The sequence below is a fragment of the Fragaria vesca genome, linkage group LG2 (genome assembly GCF_000184155.1).
Source record: "Fragaria vesca subsp. vesca linkage group LG2, FraVesHawaii_1.0, whole genome shotgun sequence".
NCBI classification, from domain to species: Eukaryota; Viridiplantae; Streptophyta; class Magnoliopsida; order Rosales; family Rosaceae; genus Fragaria; species Fragaria vesca.
In genome coordinates, this window is record NC_020492.1 from 24,424,423 (window position 1) to 24,445,666 (window position 21,244).

General features: G+C 38.7%; 2 protein-coding genes and 1 pseudogene across 3 annotated transcripts in view; all 3 read right to left on the reverse strand.

Annotated features, from left to right (window-relative positions):
- Positions 1-1,089: 1,089 nt before the first annotated feature.
- On the reverse strand, positions 1,090-1,989 carry LOC101296923 (EG45-like domain containing protein-like). Of its 2 annotated transcripts, XM_004291443.1 has the most exons (3): positions 1,821-1,989; positions 1,363-1,663; positions 1,090-1,258 (listed from the first exon to the last, which is right to left on the reverse strand). In XM_004291443.1, exons 1-3 carry the CDS (start codon positions 1,942-1,944, stop codon positions 1,252-1,254), a joined length of 432 nt encoding a protein of 143 aa, XP_004291491.1. In that variant the 5' UTR covers positions 1,945-1,989; the 3' UTR covers positions 1,090-1,251. The 2 variants fall into 2 exon arrangements, with proteins under 2 accessions (XP_004291491.1, XP_004291492.1); XM_004291444.1 differs by lacking the exon at positions 1,090-1,258 and having other exon boundaries at positions 1,359-1,663.
- Positions 1,990-10,051: 8,062 nt separating this feature from the next.
- Positions 10,052-11,599, reverse strand: LOC101294912 (annotated as a pseudogene).
- A 3,341-nt stretch (positions 11,600-14,940) lies between these two features.
- Positions 14,941-21,244, reverse strand: part of LOC101304744 (carbon catabolite repressor protein 4 homolog 6-like) — a 6,420-nt gene continuing 116 nt past the window's right edge. Inside the window, exons 2-15 of the mRNA XM_004292965.1 lie at positions 20,799-21,138; positions 20,555-20,721; positions 20,377-20,442; positions 19,974-20,026; positions 19,303-19,384; positions 19,076-19,122; positions 18,762-18,843; positions 17,758-17,850; positions 17,600-17,632; positions 17,433-17,521; positions 16,289-17,333; positions 16,047-16,132; positions 15,802-15,886; positions 14,941-15,501 (exon numbers count right to left, since the gene is read on the reverse strand). Of these exons, the coding sequence (XP_004293013.1) occupies positions 15,433-15,501; positions 15,802-15,886; positions 16,047-16,132; positions 16,289-17,333; positions 17,433-17,521; positions 17,600-17,632; positions 17,758-17,850; positions 18,762-18,843; positions 19,076-19,122; positions 19,303-19,384; positions 19,974-20,026; positions 20,377-20,442; positions 20,555-20,721; positions 20,799-21,138 (2,337 nt within the window). The 3' untranslated portion in view covers positions 14,941-15,432. The remainder of the gene's footprint in view (positions 15,502-15,801; positions 15,887-16,046; positions 16,133-16,288; positions 17,334-17,432; positions 17,522-17,599; positions 17,633-17,757; positions 17,851-18,761; positions 18,844-19,075; positions 19,123-19,302; positions 19,385-19,973; positions 20,027-20,376; positions 20,443-20,554; positions 20,722-20,798; positions 21,139-21,244) is intronic.

A 21,244-nucleotide genomic window follows, 5' to 3' on the forward strand; every position in this document is an offset into this window, starting at 1 on the left:
TCCAACAAGAAGAAAATGCGTCGTTGGAGTTGGACGGTGGAGAACGGAGGGACATCCGCATTATAAGGGCTATGCGAACGTCCTCTTCTGAATGGCCCTGTATATATGTATATGAAAGTCACAAGATTATTATGCTAGCTAATGTTAAAGATAAAACATGCATATATGCAAATAGTGATATATATATATATATAGAAAGGATGAGGAGTGAACGTCCGCACCGAAGAAAAAGTACGGACGTCCCTCCGTTCTCCACCGTCCGGCGCTGCCGACGGCACTTCTTCACCCGAGCGGCTAGGGTTTGGGAGGAGAAGAGATAGGAGGCTTGGCATATTTTTTTTCGTTTCCATATATATATAGAGGCTCGCTGTGAAGCAGACATCCGTACCGAAGAAAAGATGCGGATGTCCCTTTGTTATCCTCCGTCCGGCGTCGACGACGGCGCTCCTCCACCCGAGCGGACACTAGAGGCATCCCCGATCACTTTCTGTTGCCGGCAGGTCCGATTTGAAGGTTTAGGCAGCAACCTCCACCTAAAACTTCAGACAAGGTCGATCTCGACTGCAAACTAGTATTCGGCGGACTCGCCAGCAAGAGAAAATGATCGGAGATGCCTCTAGTGTTCAAGATATCGTCTGATCTTGGGGGCAAATTTGAAATATTTGCAGAAAATAAAAGTCACCGAACCTTGGCAGCCCAAGGGGTATAGTAATGCCTTAACCATCCACGCTGCATAACATTTCTTGTGATATTTGTGCATTTGAATACATATAACTCTTCATAATATTCATCCTACCTCAATAATTTCCATCAATAATTTACCGAGATCGATAATTTCTCGATATTTCCTTCGAAATATCCAATTTTTGAAGCATCGAAATATCCTCGATACACGAAATTTTAGTCCTTGGTTAAGACGTTAAGCTTCAATTTGAACCTTATATTCAGCATCTTCTAATATATACATGGGTTACGTATCAGCTGGATGATCAATTTTCAATTCAATCTGTACGTTCTAAAAAAAATATCCAAGGTTTCTAGAAAAGATTGACATACATTATAGTTTCAACTGCATACCAACCTTGCAGAAAAAAAGACGTACATATAAAGCCAATTCTACGTAATGAGTAGCTAGCTAAGGTAACCAAACAAATAAGTCGATGACAGTAAGTAGTTCTAGATAGTATAAAGGGGCCCTGCCTGCGTCTCGATCTTGATCATCAACAATCTGCACGTTCCATGCCTTTTGATTCAAACCCTGGAAAAAAATGAAAAAGAAAAGTTGCAATATATTAACACTGACAATAAGAGTAAGCAAGCTTTTAAGTAAGAAGCTATATTGGCATGTATATGGCCACTTACTGTTGGAATTCGACGTTAACAAATGAAGCAGAAGAGTTGGCGATGGCGGCAAATGCAGTTGTGGACAGCACCATGGTAGCGTCATTCCTCGAAGGCCTAGACACAGAAGAAAGAGCGCGATCCACAATCTTGATCTGAATCGTCTTCCCCGGAATGCAAGTTTTCGGGACAGCGGCGCTTATGCACCTCACCAGATACTGCCTTCCACAGGCTGCTCCGTTGTCCCATATTCCTTCTCCGGCTGACCCGAACAAGTTGCTCGACGGAAACTGCGACGCATCGCTACCATAGCAGGACGTAGCTGCATGTATGCATGGTACATAAACCCCTCATCAGAGTCGCGGTAGGGTATAAAATAATCGCAGACTTGCATTTCAAGAACTTAAGCAGTACGTTAGGAAATGAACGAACGACCTAAAGCTAGCTTCAGTATATGCTTGAGGGGAGGGAATACTTACGTAGATAAGGTGGTCTGTATTGTGCAGCGGTACCAACATCGGCCTGAGATGAACGGAAGAGAGCTGCGAGAACGACAAAGAGGAGCAGGCATGGAAGGAAGACGAGCCGAAGAGGACTAGACATGCTTAATTTCTTCACAAATGAGGAACTTTTGAATTGATTAACTATCACTCTATGAGAGATCGACTGCAATATTTAGCTTATATAATCATTTTTTGTTATTTTAACAGAACACGATCCGTTCAAACTTCAAAGGTTGAAAGCGTGGTAAATTTTGACATGAGGTGCATGACAGTTATTTGTAAGCTAATATTAGGACAAGAGCAAGGGTTCAAAGTTGAGTTGAAAAACTGTAATCCAGCTAAGTGAAAACAGCAGAGGAAACAGAAAGAAACACTAACAAGAGTAAAAACAACAAAGCATGCAACAGAAGATAACAAGAAAGCAAGCAAGAAATGTTTGACCCTAATATGATACTGGAAGTGGTTACAACCAATGCATGTTCTTGCTAGGTTTGAGGAGATTGATGATGAGATGGTTGAGCTATCTTCAATGGTTTGGTATTAAGAAGTTTCGAACAGTATTACCCTCTTAATCAAGCTAGCTAGGCGCGACCGAGGAGGAAACCCTTTGTTTACCCTTTATTTTTAGGCGGATATCATTAAATAAAACAGAGAAACAAACAAACAAAGATCTTCACACGATACTTGTTTATGGGTTTGTCTATCATATCATATAGTATGATATACATATTGCAAATATGTCTAATTATATGACTATAGGGGCTTTTGAAGGGGTAAATGATTATTACATGGTCATTTAGTTGCTTCTTCAATCAATAATAACCACACATTTTGTCATGTATGTTATACCATATGGTATACTAGAATTTTCCCTCGTTAATTTATATAGATACATATGTCACACATATATCGATCGATGATTCAATAAGATTGATCCTTAGACGGCTTTTAAGTTACCTGGCTCGCTAGCTATAGCTGTCTTATTATTACGTACTCTTATTACTTTATTAGTTAGTTACATTTTCAGCTCTAATTATATGCTAGAAACAAAAGAAAGAATAATGGGACTTTATATATATTCGATCTGGTGAAGAAGAACAAGTCTTTTTCGTTATCGAGTAATCGAGTATTCGAGTTATTGTAAAAACAAAACTTGGCGGCAGCACCAGGATCGATCTGATATAAGTTGAAGAGTGATACAAGAACTGAGACAAGAAACATAGCTAGCAGAGTCTGAACTGTTCTCTTGAGTGCATTTCATAATAATATACTACCTACGAATCTCAGCCGCCCATCGCCTACTCCAGTTCAGTTACAGAACAGAATTGAACCATGAAGTTCCATGTGGTAAAAGGATGACAAAGCTAGATTTTGCCGTCTCCATCTCATTTGTGCTACCAAGTCTTCAAGGAGTGCCATGGCGCCCGAGGGCAGACCCAACACCCTCGGCCTGATCGATGTCAAGCCAACTCAGACAGAAGACGTTGGCTTCGCGGATCAGGTTTACGGGGTACGGATTAGGGTTTAACATGGCTAGCTAAACGTCCAGAAATGTATTGATTTTACACAATATCTATGATTTTTCTGGCTATATTATGACGAGGAAATATGAAATGAGATCCAAGATCCAAAATCATGATCCGTACGACGATACATGACATGTATACACATAAAGTTGTAAGAATAAAATTGCGTATTAGTGAAGGCCAGTGGAGATAAAGATACCTGGTAAAATGGTAAGTGCAGGACGATTATCGATCAGCTAGCGCTCCAAGAACTAACAGAGTCGATCTTGTACTGAAGGCTGTGGGAGCTGAAACAAAAACTGTAACCCTGGACAATATTGTAGATGGAAGGAGAAGGTTGTAAGAGACAATGAAATCTCAATCAAGTAACTTAAGGTAATGCAATAATTTGATTCAATGTTCAATTCCACATCAAACGTTTCCTTGCAAGGGAAGCACTACTCAAATGTACGTTACGAAGATATATATATATATATATATATATATATATATATATATATATATAATTCAAACGTAAATTACTGAACTTCCTACCTCATAATAGATAATCTTTGAATGATAAAATGGCAAGAACCATGTGAGTAAGTTGGTGATCAATAAATATATATATATATCACTTTTCTTTCTATTTTTATCAAATTATAATATTTCATTTCAATCAGGTATATTCATGCCAAGATGGTCATTACATATCTATCTGCTACCACTCCATGGATAGTCAGATAGATAAGGCTTCGGCTTCGTAACAATAAGACCTTAGAGTGATATGTAGGATATGCCACCTATATTCGAAGACTTTGGCTCACTTATTCACTTATTAAAAAGCAAGCCTACCTTCATGAACAATAACATAGATCGTAGGCTGAAAATAAAAATTAAAAACTACCTAATTTCAAGGCCAAGTCCATATAGAACTCAAGCCCATAGCCATAACCTTTGGTTGATGAGTCTAAGCCCATCACTTCATCTTGCATCTCATCACCAGATATGTCTGGATCTATATTTGCAGCGAGAGTCAGCATTTTCCGACCAAGAGCAGCATGTTGCACCAAGACGGATACCAGATCTACTGATCTAGAGAACTTGCATCGTTGCTCTTTGTTGATGCATCGACACACTTCTTTGCGAGCTTTATACCTCCCTTCTCATATAGAAAAGACAGTCAATCCACCCTCGTGATCATTTTCAATGGCACATCTTCAACACTAAGAGGCGTTAGCCTTATTGCACACACGACGGCGGTGAAACAACCATCAAACTTGGATGCTAATTGAAACACCATGGATGACAGAATCTGATGTGAATCCTCTGTAAAGAAAGGTCTTGGTTGGAAATTCAGCGACCCGAACGGGTCTTTGCTTGCCGTCATGAGACGGTTGGAGGCCGGCAGAACATGGCTTGGTATCGGCAGAGAGTGTCGTGAAAAAAAATACCCATTTCGCAAGAATTTTGGTAATTTCGTAATATATCGCAAAATATCGATTATCTCGAACGATAGTCACATGGGATGGGATGATAAAGATATTTCCACACACTGAAAAAATGAAAATATCGCCGAAATATCGAGGATATTTTCGATTTTTCAGTCTTTGGTCTTAACCGCGTGTCGATATATTGAATAAGTTAACAATGCATATCAAACTAATGGAAAAAACTAATTGATGAATAATGAATTAAGGCATGAATGCGCATGATGATTCAAGCAACAGATTGTGATTATTTTCTAATAAACGCATGCTTGCCTGAGATTCAACTCCAGTTGCTCCACCCACATGAATCCATCTTAGTCTCAAACAGCACGTCCAAAATCCCCGCTTCATGCTCTTTTGGTTTGATTATATACTATGACTTGGAATATTTCAGCCTTAGTCTGGAAGGTCTGGTACCTAATTCATAGTTTAGTACTAATTAATTTGTTTAACATTCGTTTGGAATTTAGTTTTTTTTTTTTTAAGAGTATCAATGACGGTATCCTCAAAGGCCCAGAAACTAATCCGCGCCGATGAGTCATGTCAGAACGCTTCCTCATTTCTGACCACTAAGAATAAATTGAGATTTAACTCCTATTAGCGTTGGCAAGATTCGAATTTGGGTACGAGGGTTTGGAATTTAGTATCTAGCTCGAACTTCAAGTTCTATTCCAGAAAAGTAGAATTAATCACGTCTTCCACACCTATTAAGCAGCTAGTCATATATGATTAAGATCGGTACCACCTAACTAATATTAAGTTTTCTACGAATCGATCACTTTAGTATCTGAATCTCAATGCATCATTCTAATGATATCATTCATGGTTTGTCAAAAAAGATCGAAGAAAAAAGAAGGAGACGAAGAAGAAAAGGGAGAACACAAATCGAAAAGAAAGGCGGTCAGTATTTCGGCGGCAACTTTGCCCTTGTAAATAAGAGACACCCGACTTTGTTCAAATAAACTGTAAACAAAGATTCGCTCTTTTGGTTTGAAACTTTGAATTAGGTGGATGTGCGTGAGCCTTGAGAATGATCATGCTGTTGAGTCATGTCAAAGAGCGGAGTGGATTCAGTGCACCTTGGTTCACTTGAACCACGCACGTGCTTTGACGGATCTCAAACCATCGGTAGTTAGTTGCTGGACACCAAAAAAAAGTGGAAGTACAGTAAATGTCAAAATTACCACGCAGTGGAGAGTTTCTCTCTCGCATCCTATGATTCCTATCCACTGATTCAATCCCTCCTTTGCCCCCAATACCAAAGTTCATCACCGACCAGTTATTCTTCTCAATCGTGTCTAGGTGGATGGCCGCCCCGATTGAGGGAAAGTCGCTGAAAAAATTAATTTGAAATGGCGTCTGGGCGGATTAGCGCCATCTCTCTAACCTCAACTCTCTCTCAGAGGCGAAGAGCACCGCCATCTTCGACTGTGTTGCACAATCTGGGTTTGTTCAAAGAATGGTGGGGAAGAATGAGATACTAGGAGTCTAGGAGAGATGATTAACACGTGCATAAGAGCATGTCCACCCCAACCCCAAAAACACCACCCGGGCCTTAAGCCACCTCAAAAGAAGACCCAGAAAAAAAAAGCTAAGTCCACCCACAAATTTTCTTTAACCCAGGCCTTCATTGGGTCTTCACCTGGGTCAAACCTATGGCCCAGGCCTCCATTTTTGAAGACCCGGGCCTTCGTCTCTAGCTCAGCCCAAAATGCCAACGTCAGCCACGTGAAGCGCGCAGAGCTGACCGAGAAGGCGACGCGTGGCGCAGACAGAGCGAGAAGGCGGGCGCTTTTTGTCGCCTAGCGACGCTGCGGACGAACTCCTGGGCCACGTGTCAGTGCCTGGGCTCGTTCCGGGGAATTCAAATGCAACGGTCCTTTGATCTGGACCATTGGTTCATTTCAAAAAAGCAAATCAACGGCTTAGGTGAATTGACTGTTGCAATCCCAACGGTAAAAAGCTGGCAACGGGTAAAAAAAGCTCCCAACGGTAAAAAAGCTGGCAACGGTTAGGAAAAAAAATATAAAAAAAATTATACAAATCCTATAAATACATATCACCCTCCTATAATTTTTTCAAGCATTTATGGAAAGTGCAAGACAACATGGATATCTAGATTACGGTTTTTTTTATGTTATGTTTGTGTTATTTTTAAATAATTGTATTTTTTTTTCTAGGCTTGGCATGTCATTTTAAGTCATGAAATAAATATTTAATTTCAATATATCATTTTGTTTATTTAATCATAATTTTATTAATATATAAAATCATTATTCACATTCAAAATACCTAATATAAAATTCAATAAACAGTCACTGCCACGTGGCGACCCAGAAACAGAAATCGTGGGTGGAAACTGCAGCCCAAAATCACTGTCACGTGGCGACCCAGGTCTCGCCCATGACCCAGGCATTCCCAACGAAAACCCAGGGGGTGGACTTGCTCTAAGAGACTTCATTGATTGTAGTTGAGAAGCCACGTATTGCTCCACTTGCAGAATCTCAACCTTCTTTTTTTTAATATATATTCTAAAAAAAAATCCTTCCTTTTTATATATTAAGAGAAATCGTTTTTTTTTTTTGGAGAATGAGGAGAAATCAACCTATTAATTTCTCTGTAGCTTTTTTTCTTCTATAGAACCGAAAATGATAATGTTTTTCCATTGATAATATTATTAATTTGACACAATTCATATTACTATATTTTAAATATACAAACAACATTTAATCTTTTTGTAAATTTTTTAAAATTTACGTTTCATATTATATGAAATATTTTAATGCCCGTTAGTCTAGTCCAACTTAATTTTATACTTACTATATATAAACATATATCTTACCAAACTATTGTAAGTATTAAAAAAAAAAGACGAAGTCCTTGAAGGAAAGTAAACAAAATACAAGGTATACAATACGAGGCCGAGTTCTTTGCAGTGCGTACATGTGTCTAAACAACTAAAAATATAATATTTATTTAATCAGTATTATTTATCAAAACAAAACAATTATAGAACGAGATGTCGAGATCCATATAACTTTTAAACCACAAAACTAAAATTCAAAAATTAGAATATTTGGTTTCCTAGTGGCATTATAGGCAACAACAACGGTTATGGTGGCGCCAACGGAGGCTATAGTTGGAGTATCGATCATTGGAGCTGCAGTGATAAGAATGTTGAACCAATAATCATTCTTTGCTTGAACTTTGGTGCGTAGAAGAGTTATCGTCGGTTCATCAAAACAAAGTGTTGACAATTGGTAACTGAGATTGTATTTTGATTATCAAATCAAACCATGACTTATTTCCACCTTGGATGTACTTTCGGTAGTCGCCATCATCAGCGACATTGATAATTGATCAAGTGATCATGAAACACAAAACATTGTGATATAAAAACGCGGTACGCCACTCTATATGATACACAGTACACTAGGATATATCAATTATAATTTTCACTAAAACTAAATTACATATGATGTACTAGTTTTACAAAACTACCCCTTATAGAACCACCATGAAACCACATTATTTAAAATGGGTAAAGAAGTAAACTTACAAATAACAAAAAAAACAATCATTATATCTCTCCCTTTTCTCAGAAACAAAAACGAACAAAAGAAAGGATTTTTATTTTTTTTTATTTTTTCTAAAACAACACAAGAAAGGATAATCATTCACAGAAAAATGAAAAAGTGATAAACCTAAAAAAATAAAAAATCACAGCCGCAGACACTCGCAGAGAATAGGAATAGATTCATAGATCACTTTTGAAAACTTTCCCAGCAGAGGGTTCTCCAACTTTTACACACCCAAGAAAGGATTTCTTCTACACAACTCTCTGCAATACACTAGATTAGTCCAGTCGGGGGTTTCATTATGCTTTAGTAAGGGGAAACCTGGGTTTAGCAATCTAGGTCGCGGACGCACCCCGATTGGGTTTGTCCGATCCGGAACGTGAAACGCCGACTGTTTGAGCGTCTCGGGCATCACTATTCCGATCGAATTGCGACTCCAGATACAACGAGATCTCCGCCGTTTATGTACTTCCGATAGCCGCCGTCGTCGGCGGTCCAGGCGATCAAATCGCGACTCCACAACCTTTTTCAAGCTCAAAATCCTCCTCCTCTACGAATCATACCCTTTTGGTTTTCATTTTTCTCCCAAACCCAGATAACTCATCTAGCCTCTGCATATTTTACTTAAGCAGGGTAGACTTGATCGGTTGAATATTAACATCTATGTGGTTTTTACTGTGTTGACCACATTTTTCCTTTTTTTAATCTCTGTTAACATTGATGTTAGTGTCATCTAAGGAATGAGATTAAATGAGCGGCTGAGATTAAATGAGCACACTCGGTTTATTGAAACCGTGGTGCATACAAGAACTTTCGGTCAAAGAGTAGATAAACATAATTAAACTGGTAGCTTTTAACCGTTACGCTCATGTGATATGTATTCTCGATCATTGTTTTCTTTCAATCATATGTGAACAGATATTCCTGCAGTGTTCCCAGTTGGTCGAGTTGCGTATAACACCCCGTCATCTGCAGCTTGCAATCGTGGCGATGGCGGTGGCGTGATCCCTCACATTCACAAGTCTCTCACTCTCATCATCAACAAGGCCTCTAAAGAAAGGGTAGGATTTGATTGTTGTGATTCCCTGTATATTATCAACCCTCTTGGGAAAACGGAACCTCTGTACATCTTGTTAACATACTTCTATTAGTCTAGAGGCGTATTGGTTGGTACGTTGGCATGTAATGGTTACTTCAGTAATCAGTATAATAGAAATTGTTTCAGATTACAGACTAACATATGCTTATCTTCTTCATCTTTTCCTAACAGATAAAAACAAGACAAAGTTAAATTTGTTTGTTATCTAAAAGTTTCAGAGATCTGTACTAAAAATACAAAATATGTCACGAGAGTTTAGAATCCTTCAAAAGATTTGTCTAATGTATCAAGCTTCACCCGTTTCAACATACTAAACTCAGGTTTCAGACAAAAAAGTTGGCAGAATCCAAGAACTATCAATCATTTATGATCGAGGGTTACTAATGATTGATTGTGAATCATGGATCTCCCAGGAAATAACAGCATAGTGAGACTATTCAAGCACAAACAAGAAGTTTTACTACTAAAAGAGAAAGCCAACTACAAAGCGAACTACCCCTAACAGGCTAACACACCTAGATGAAATGGGAAACTGTCAGGAGTTTCAGATGGATGAGACCTTGGGAACATCCACAGGGAACATGTCGATCTCATCCATCCACGGGTTCTTTTCCTTCACTGGATTCACAGTCCTCAAAGCCTTCCAAACCGCGCTGTTACACTTGAAGCCAGACCCGAACGCTATCTGCCATGTTCTGTCACCTTTCTTCATCCTCCCCTTGGCTTCTGTATAAGCCAGTTCATACCAAAGAGAGCTGCTTGAAGTGTTGCCAAATCTGTAAAGGGTCATCCTTGAAGGCTCCATATGTCTGTCCAAAAGCTGCAAGTTCTTCTCCAATTCATCCAGCACAGCTCTTCCACCAGCATGAATGCAGAAATGCTCAAAAGCCAATTTGAAATCTGGGATGTAGGGCTTCACCTTCATCTTGAAAAGCTTTCTCCCAACAAGTGTAGCAAAGAAGAGCAACTGTTCTGACATAGGTAACACCAAAGGACCCAAAGTTGTAATGTTGGTCTTCAAAGCATCCCCAGCTACTGCCATAAGATCCTTTGACAAAGAAACTCCAATTTTCCCTGCAGGATCCTCTTTTTGAGTTACACAAGAGAAGCACTTGTCATCAGCACCTTTATGTGTTCGAACAGTATGGACTAACTGGTACTTGGAACGACACCTGTCATGCCTATTGTTCGAAAGCAACATTGCAGCTCCCCCCATTCTAAACAAGCAGTTTGACACCAGCATTGATCTGTCATTCCCAAAATACCAATTCAAAGTGATATTCTCCATACTAATCACCAAAGCATAGGTGTTCGGGTGGACTTGAAGGAGATCTTTCGCAAGATCAATCGAGATCAAACCAGCACTGCATCCCATCCCACCAAGATTGTAACTAATAATATTCCCTCTTAGCTTATAATGATTGATCAACATAGCTGACAAAGACGGTGTTGGATTGAACAAGCTACAATTCACAACCAAAATACCAATGTCCTTCGGTTTTATAGAAGTTTTCTCAAACAGCTGATCAAGGGCACCATACATTACCATTTCAGCTTCTTTTCTTGCCTCTGCCATACATGGATTAGGAGGCACCCTTATAACAGCTTCAGGGAGGTATGTAGACTCCCCAAGACCTGACCTCTCAAGAATTTTGCGCTGAAACTCAAGATTCTCCCCAGTGAATGTCCCTATCGAATGTGAGCATTTCATGAACACTTGCCTAGTGGTTTTTTGAGCATCTTCAGGCTTGTAGCATGAGAAATCAACAAGGTAAACAGGACGGGGACGAGTGAGGAAGTAAAGGGTGGACAAGAAGACCAAGAGAGTTGAGCAAAGGACAACAGATATGAGATTGAACCTCAAATGATCCCAAAGGTCATGGAGGTCTTGGAGTGAGAATGTGGAGACTTGTGCAGCAGTGAGAACAAAAAGAGGGGTTAGGAACAAGTACATTCCATGAGTTATGAGGTAATGGTAGCCAAGCTTTACATACTTCAATTTCACAGATTGTTTGAAGTCAGGGAGCTTAGGTGATGATAATGATGGAGATATCAAAGATTTGTTTAGATTGGACCCTGACATTTTCTTTTCCAGAAAATTCTAAGATATGGGTTTGATAAGTAACAGACTTGGGTGATATCAAATGGAACAGATATGTTAAAGAAGAGTGAATCCTTTCTACTCCAAACAGAATTTCGAGAGCATTTGGGTGTCAAATAGTAAAATGGCTTTAGGTAGTTGGGATGAACTGGATTTCCGACTAGAATTATCAAACCTAACAAGAAAAGGAATTTAAGAGAAGAAGTTTTAACAATAGAGAAAAGCAAATGCAGCTCTAACAATTCCTGCAAAATGAATGACCCGCAAATCCGCAATCACATCACTAACCAATAAAACACATACTTTATATGATGCGATTCAAAAAGATACATTCTTTAATCATTTTAACCATTTCAAGAAAACATCAGGTAAAGTTTCTCACTTTTACAAAATAGGAAAAACCAAGAGTTCAAGCTATGCATGCAACTCAGATTAAAGAAACCAGCATTGCAAGAAACCCAGATGAGAACATTGTATTCTGAGAGAGACCCAGATGAGTAAACTAACCTTGAATGCAAATCTGACCAGAAGTTCTTCCTTCTCTGCTTGAGAGTTACAGACACTAATGATTTCTTGTGACTTTATTATGAAGGAGAGAGTGAGTGTGAGGCAGAGTAATGATTTTCAAATGAACTTTGGTAGCAATGAATGTCTTGTGTTGGGCTGAGTTGTAAAATTGTAACCATTTATATATTACATTATTACATTGTGAGGTTATTCTGGCAATATTGGAATTAAAAAACTATAGTCTATACATGATACCGACGTACGATAGTTTTCACATGATGATGATATGTCACAAGTAGAAAAATGCAACTACTACTTTGACACGTCAACAACACTTGGAAGAAGAACCGGGAATGCAGATTGCTTAGAAAATGGTCACAAGAAATCAAATCTGAAGCTGCTCTTGTCTTTGAAGGAAATGTAGATGAAGGTATAAGGATAGTTGGCAATCCTTTTATCTTGCAAAACACTTTGAGATAATGTTATCTGATCAAGAACAAGTGGCGCTAATATCCCTCATGGTTTCAGGTAAAACGTGCATCTGCATATCACTGTTTTTCACAGAGGATAGCAGCTTCGCTTGCTATCCTAGTACTGAGTCTTCTGCTGTACTGAGTTTCAAAGTCTGTTATATTAGTATAATATGTCTTTCAATTTCAAATGGACAACTGAGTTTGTGGGAAGTGCTTTAGCGCTCAAACCAGTTAAAGGGTTGAGATCTTTTATTATGCCAACCCGTGACCAAATGGTTTGATGCTCAAGGCTCCAGCTGGGATTTCATGATACGTTATCCGATGTATAAGCTGGTCCCTGTATGGTTCAAAGACCAGTTGCTATCAGCTGTGTCAAGGTCCACTAATGGACTGAGTAAGAGGGTTTGAAACCTCTTTGCTCCCTGTTTGAATCATTCATGTTTTAGGAAAGGGTTATTTGTCTTATTGAGATTGCTTGTGTCATCTCTGTGTTTGGACACATCACTTTCAGTATGGGAGCCAAACACTTCTGTCCAAACCTTTCTGAAACATGTTGAGGTCAGCATGCATCATCCTTGATGCCATTGTTGGCCTATATATATCTACAGCTTTGGCTTTGCTCAATGGTTGTAGAAAACTGCCTTATTGCGTTTTCTTTGTTGAGTCTAGTTTTAGCTTGCATTGTTCATGCTGCTCTAAGTCTTCTTCGTGACTGTAAACCTTAGAGCTTGAACTCAAAACTTCTTTCATCAACTCATATCATGTTGCATACCATGAGGGATGTGTAGTGCAACCAACCCAAGAAGAGTTCAAGGTTGAATCTGCTAGTGGTTAGCTGAATTCACGAACAAGGCTTCGAAAAGTGTCCCATGTTGTAAGAACTTAGAAACAAGAGAGGGAATAGGTCTAGACTAGTTCGGGACTAGAAAGGATAGCACTGTGGTAGTGTATCACTAGAACTATTATTCTTGTAAGAAGTTACTTCAACTTAGTGGAAGTTTTTGTCTCTCAAGAGTTAGAGACACGCAGTTTTTCTCCCTGCATTTAGGGTTTCTGCGAGTAAAAAACATCCTTGTGTTGTTTCTTTATTTGCTGCAATTTACTTTCTGCAAACTCGCATCCTGTGATTCGAGGATAGCACAAATCATTGCTATCCTCGGATACAGAAGGCAACGAAAATTTCAAAAAGGCCTATTCACCCCCCCTCTAGGACCTTTAGTAGATGAGACCAAAATGGATTTTACACCGAGTGTTGGTCTTTTAGAACTTTGAGTTGTGTGGAACAATGGAGAAGAGAAGGAAAAGGACTTCTCTCTCTGATCTGGGGATTCATTTATCAACTAAATTATGATCAAACTCTATGATTCTGTACAACTTAACAAAATCCCTTCTTGTATGGTAGATCAAAACAAAAACCCGAATGTTTAGCTGAAGAAAAGAAAACCAAATCTGTTTGATAGTATTTCACCTTCACCCAAAGCTTTAATTTCTAGTTTATAGGTCTGGATGAAGGTAAAGTTCACAGTGAAATAGGGTCCGTTATACAGTAGTACTACTCCAAAGAGTAAATGCTACCAATTCTCAGTGTGTGGTCTTCTTCAATATACTGACTCCATGGACCATGTTTCAGAAAAGAGAGGCAGGTTCACAGTTCCAATACTACTCAATAATGGTACAAATCATAGACTTTTCATGTGAATTCTTGAAGATGGTGACTTGAGAGATGAGATGAGTAAATTGAGTAATTACGAGTTCTGTATGCACTTACGCAGGGCAGGCCATAGGCCAAGGCGAGGACATATGGATACCAACTACCAACTACCACAAGAATTTATGTGAGAACAAAAATGAAAGATGATTTTTGTGAAAAGAAAAATATAAACCAATCATCGCGGAAAGTTTACAGACATACCGACGACAAGAAAAGTATAAACCAACACACTATTGTCGAAGAATTTTTTTGTATCTTAATAGAATCTCGAAAATGTTCAATACATATGCCTAGTCCAACAGCAATGGAAGAAATGAAGATATCAAGTTATCAACGTGAATATCAACTCACTTGCTCCAAACTCCAAAGGGCCTGCTTAAATAGAGATGCTTTTAGAAATTGTTTTGTTGGAAAATGCTCTTTGTAGTTCTTTAAAACTGTTATTCTCTACCTTACAAGTTGTCAGTATCTATGTTTTGGCTCCCAAAACAGCGAATCCATTTGAGTTTTCAGGGAGCTTTATGATTAGAATTGCTGAAATCCCTTGGAAATTTAGGTGGTTTACATGCACTTGTTGTGAAAGCACTTTCACACCATAATTGAGAAAAAAAAATTTAAGCATACATGCTTCTGATAAAAGCGCTACCAGTAAAAGCATTTTGAGCATCATAAAAGCGTGCAAGCTCAGACACTGAATGAGTGATGAGCAGATCAAACTTACAGAATGGTAACGTAGCAAGTAGCTCCGATTGAGAGCTATCACCATGACCTCGATGAAATGCACTAACCTGATAGTTAACTTAAGTGGTGTAAATACAGATAACACTTGTGTTCAGGAACATGTCAATGAATATCTCTAGATCAGAAATCTACTCAGAAGACCAAAATCATATACAAGAGTTGGCACCAAAAATGTAATATGTACCAGGTTGCAGCAAGAGACTCAACACTGCCATCAAATTATTGGAAGAGAACCAAGTGACTGAGATTCTCCCAGAGCCTAATGCAAGCAGCAGAGGTAAACTAAAGGTATTACGAGACAGTGAGTGACCTGGAGCTCTCCCGCAAGCACATTCTTCTTCAAATGTCAAGACTATTGACTATACTGCTGGCAGAGTTCAGAGTTATGATTGGTCAGAGCACTTCGTGAACACCAACTCAGTAGCCAAGGCAATGTGATCACTACCCCATCTCTGAAAAACAATCCACAAAAAAGAATATTATTAGCAAAGTGATTAAAAACAAGAAATAAAGGAAAGGAACCCACAAGCTAAGCTAAGATGGAGTAATCAACCAAAAAAAAAGAAGCTAAGATGGAGTAAGCTGGACAGTTTTTTTGTTTCTTGTTTGTAATGTAACGGCTGTTGAGAATCCAAGAAACTAAACTATCAAATCCTCATGCCATTTCTTTGCTTTATTGAAAAATAAGAAATGGAAAGATCTTTGTTCAATATTTAGGGAATTTCATATTAATTTAGCATTTAGTAACCCACCCGGGTTGGGAACCCTGAAGTCCATTGCATAGCATGTTTTGGAATTGGAGCAAGGACCCTGACAGTCTGCAGACCTTCAGACCGCCTATATTAAAACATAACAAGTATGAGCAATCATACACAGGCTCAAAACAAGAAATAAAGAAGCACTGATATAAATGTAAGGTTCAACTCCATCAGATCTAATGAGTAGAATATAAGTGAGAGAAATGGCACTATAAACAGCAGAATCATAGAGAAAATACCAGATGTAATCTACTGTGCCGAAGAAACACCTATTATAACTGGTCACCAGGGGCTCTCCATTCGAGTCTCTGGTCCCAGTACAATCCTGCAAAGATGAAACAGCTGGAAGCTTTCACTTTCGTATTCTTACTTGCATAGAATATCTAAAAGCTGTAATTTTCTGTAACATTTATGATTATTGTGCACATCAAACCGCAAGATTGCAGACTATGGTGAAAAGAATCTTGAATGACATGACTACCTCAACTTCAGTATATGTGCTCTTAAGCTTCAAAGGATGCTCTAAAAGAGTGCACTCCCTATTGCCTGTAGCAACTTCTATTTCCATTGGAGTCCATAGTGATGGATCATAACTACTTTGTTCCACACCAATTGTCTCTGAATCCAATCCTGAAGATAAACCATCCTCAATTCTATCGGGTGATGCAGGCAACGTTTCCTTTGGAGGATCGGAAGCAAAAGATGCGAAACCATCTCCGGTGTTGTGTAATGCAGATAAAAATGTACTATCATCTTCAGCTGTGTTCTGACTTTCTGGTATGGCTTCATCAAGCTCAGTAAGAGATAGAATTTCCAAACTTTTCTCCAGTTCAAGGTCAACACTAGTAGATGCACCTGAGAAATTTACTGTATATTGGGGTGAAGCATTATCATGCTCATCAATAGGAATGTGGTTGGATGGCAATTGTCCAAAGTTCCCCAATGAGGGGCTTTCAATAGCATCAGACAAAGGAATTTTAGAGTTGAAAGGATCCACATAATCTGGATTACAACCGTCCCCAGTGGTGACATTATCCTTTGTAGTATAGTTCATGCTTTCATTTTCTATACCAACATTTAAGTCATTTTTTGAATTAGAGGTGTACTCCACACTGTCTTTGTATCCTATCTCAGTAACATCAGAGTTAACCTTTTCAGAATGGGAAGATACTGCAGGAGAACATTTATGAATCCCATCACTCAAATTTGCAGACAAGTCACCTTCACTGTATGGAGTATTTGGATCTTCCTCAGATCCATCACCCTGAACATGGAAAGTTGATCCAGTTTCAACCCTGGAGAAATCCACAATATTCTGCTTAGTTCCCTTGCTTGCTTGAGCATCATGGCCACCATCATCCTTTTCATGAGGATGAGACACATTTTTCATCAACTGAGCATCATCCACACTGGTTTCTGGATTATTCTGGTTCTGTGAATCTGAGGTTAAATCATTTAACTTTATTGCAGCATCTTTCCCTTGTACCATTGGTGAACATTGAACAAAATTACGAGCTTGCTGACCCCTGTGATAAATTTGTCAAGCTTTCAGTTAAAGATATACATTCAAAGATAAAATCTTTAATCACTAACCGGATTCAGTATTTGGCTTCTATAAACCATACCTGTAACTAGGATTAAATGACCTAGGTGGACCAATTTCAGCTGAAGCTTGCCCTGATACCTTATCTCTATCAACTTCAGCCAGATCTAACTGCAAAGATTATGATGTAAACCACACTTGCAAAAACAAACTGAATGGAGGACAGAAACATAGAAGAAAGCAGCTTACCTTCTGTTCTGAAATAAAGTTATACATCGGACTCTGTGAAAAAGACCAACAAAGAGGGTTGCTATCAGAATAAAGCGAAAAACAGAACTCCAAATATACAAAAATTATCCAGAACCTTTCACATGACAGATAATACCTTCAAGAGTGAAGAAAGATACCTTCGGAGTACAATTGTAATCCCCACAAAGAACAATGGGAGCATCATTCCAGAATTTTGAAACAGCCCGAGCCTTATCCAGGAGCACCCTGACCTGTTAACAGACATTACCAGTGTGTTTGGACGCGAGTGAATTCCTGGTAATTTAATCAAAAATAAGGAATTCCCAATTTCTTAGGATTGTTTCCCCTGTTTGGATTCTTGTCACGTAGAATTAGCAATTTCCATGGGAAAATAATCATGGAACTTGAAAGCTTAAATTCCCGACTTGAATTCCTTACAAAATAGGTGTCATTTGTCAATTCCCCTTAATTGAGGTTAGTCTAAATACAAATTCTTGTCATTTTAAAACTCTACATCATGAAATCCAAACAATGGAATTCTCAATTCATGGAATTGTAATTCCCATGATTTTGAAATTTCTATGGAAATTGAAATTACTTTATCCAAACACAACGTACAGGAAAACTTCATTCGAAAACTGTAACTAAATGGAAACTCTAGCATTGCAACAATTTAAGTGGTTTGTGATTCCACACCGTAGCTATAACTTATTTGAACTTTGATAGAAGAATGCAAACCAAAGAGAATACACCTAGTACTACACCTAGCTATAAATGGAATAGAATCATGACCTGAGACATACACCTAGTACTATAACCTAAAGAGCGAAAGATCTTAGTGCAGCGTTGGAGTGTGCCCAAGCTTCTGCGATTCAGTGTGCACTTATTTCATGCATTTAATACTAAGACTTGCAGGCTTGCAGCAAACAATCATACACCGATTTTATGGTGGAAATATAGAACTCATGAGTAGCTTTTACACCCATACTTATGAGGAAGGTGTGGCAAATCAGGAGTTCTCTATAGATGTTGAGAAGATGGAAAGTGACATTTATCCAAGTTCTGGTCAATGATCCAATTGTTGTATAGTTGTATAAAAAGGAGGATCAAGATGCAGACTAACATGTATAGTTGTATGCCTACTGACTACAAGACTAATTACCTGGCCAAGCTTAATTTCTCCTCGTCTAGGATTGTAAAGCACATGAATATTACAAATGACAACTTTATGGGAACCTGGTGAGCTGAAGATGGAAAACCAATTCATTAAGATAATATCAGTCAAAAGGTAAATAACTGTTGTAATTAATTATAAAGTTCGTGTGTGTACATCTAAGAGAGATGCCCATTTTCAAAATAAATGCTAAGCTAAATATCTAAAACCGAAACCGCTTCGAAACTAGATGACTAGTGTACCAATGATTCAGAAAATTCCCACAACTAAAGCATGTGTGCATGTTATCTAAAGATTCTTACCTTGTTGGTAGAGCTGCATTATTTTCCTTGGAAGTTTTACGCAAAGACTGTTCAACAAAGAAACTAACAATATTTGCATGAAACCATATCAAACTAAACAAAAAGGCACTGGAAGTTTGAAAATACAAAAAAGAAAGAAATGAATAACACAATACAAAGAAAAAGAAATGAATAACGCTGGTGATTACATGTACGTTCAAGGTATTAATAATCAATATGTAATATACCTCCAGCACACATATCTGAGCAACATTATCCCGAAGACCAAGCTTATTGAACTCAACGCATTCCTCATGAAGCAACTTGAACCTATAAAGTTAATTAGGCATAGATCAGTACCAGATCTGATTTTGTCAACATTGTGGTACCAGTAGCGAAGTGCTGTCAGGTTAAATATATTTATTAACTAAGAAGTAATAAAGAAAAGAAAAACAAGCTAGTAAAGGCAGTGTAAATTCAAGACTTGAACCAATGACTATGACACGATATGAAAGGACAATCAGTCCGAATACAGAAAATTATAATATATATCTTGTTTAACGTTTAAGGGGAGGGTGTCTCATCCAAACAAAGGGAGTCGTGATTTATTTTTAGATTTCAAAGCATAAGCCATTATTTATGGGTGACCTTCAGATATGTTCTGTAGGTAGAAGCCTCCGTAATTCATCATTCTAAACCTTATGTTTCCATTAAAGTTTCACATCCCTCCATAATATTGTCCCCACAAAGCCAACTGCCAACTGGGAGATCCAGTACAATATATGTAGAAATGCATGAAGGAATCCAGTCAGAATGAAAGTATGCGCTCACATATCATGATATCGACATACATAGGAGACAAGGAGATGAACAAATAGACAAGAATTTAAGCACATCTAAACACTGAGACAAGAATTACCTTGATGATCGCCAAAAAACCGCACAGCCATCTAAAGGGTTTCCGGTTCGCATCTGTAGAAACCAAGAAACTTCTAAAGTTCCACCATTTTCAGAGTCTTTTTTCTCTAACTAAAAGTAACTGAAGGAACAACATAAGATATGACTATAAACAACTATAAGATGAACAACATGATGCTCCTATACTGTACAAAAACCATTATAAACCACCAACAGAGGTGTTAGAATATTCATTCATCAACACTATCATGTATCAATTACCAAAATGCATCAGAAGATCTTAATCAATGTGTGTCAAGGCTAAAACAGGTTTCTGTTCCATGGCTTTATTAAACTAAACATGTAGATACCGAAATATTAACAAATAAATGTTCTTGTCTCAACAAAACCATTTCAAAACACACCTTATATACGCCACTATACCCCCGAGGCTTCAACTCGTCCTGAAGCTCCTGAAATCTATCAACCTCCTGCAATCAAAACCACAAAACTCTATCACTCCCATACAAAATCAAAGAGATTTCGAGCATTCACCATCTTTACTAGTACACGAAAACTGAAACCGTAAAGCTCTCATCCAACCTGAAAGCACATTATGTCAGCTGACCACAAGCCGAGCTCGAAAACCAGATTCTTCTTCCTCCATTGCCAGTCCAACATATGTCGCGGAATGTGATAGTAAAGCTTACCCCGGTGGTCATTGGCCAAGTAATCCGCCAGTATATTATACGAAAGCACTGTAAACTTCTCTGTCAAATCCAAAACACACAAAGCATTAAACTCTCTTATAATCAAGATAATCATTCATTGATTTAGACTCATTTACCAGAATTAGGAGGCAGTGTGGTTTTGGCATACTCCCAGTTCCGATAATCCAACGGCTTCTGAAGCCGCTGCTGCTGAGGTGGCCGGAATTGCTGAGGCGGCCGGAATTGCTGATGAGGCCGGTAGGGCTGGTTCGACGGCGGAGGAGCGCGAAGGAAGTGATTGTTCTGACTAAACTGCGGCGGCGGACGGTGATGACCGGTGTCGCCTTGCCGGAAGCCGAGATTGGCCTCCTGGACTGACCGGATGTGCGAGTCTCCGGTCACGTAGTGACCTCTACCGCCGCCGGAAATCGGACGATTCGAGTAGCCTCTATTGCTTTGGTTTCGTCCGCCTCGAAACTGTTGAGAAGAAGAAGGAAACGGTTAGTGTCAGCCTTAGCGTCGCAAATGGAGAGAGAGAGAGAGAGAGAGAGAGAGAGAGAGAGAGAGAGAGAGAGAGAGAGAG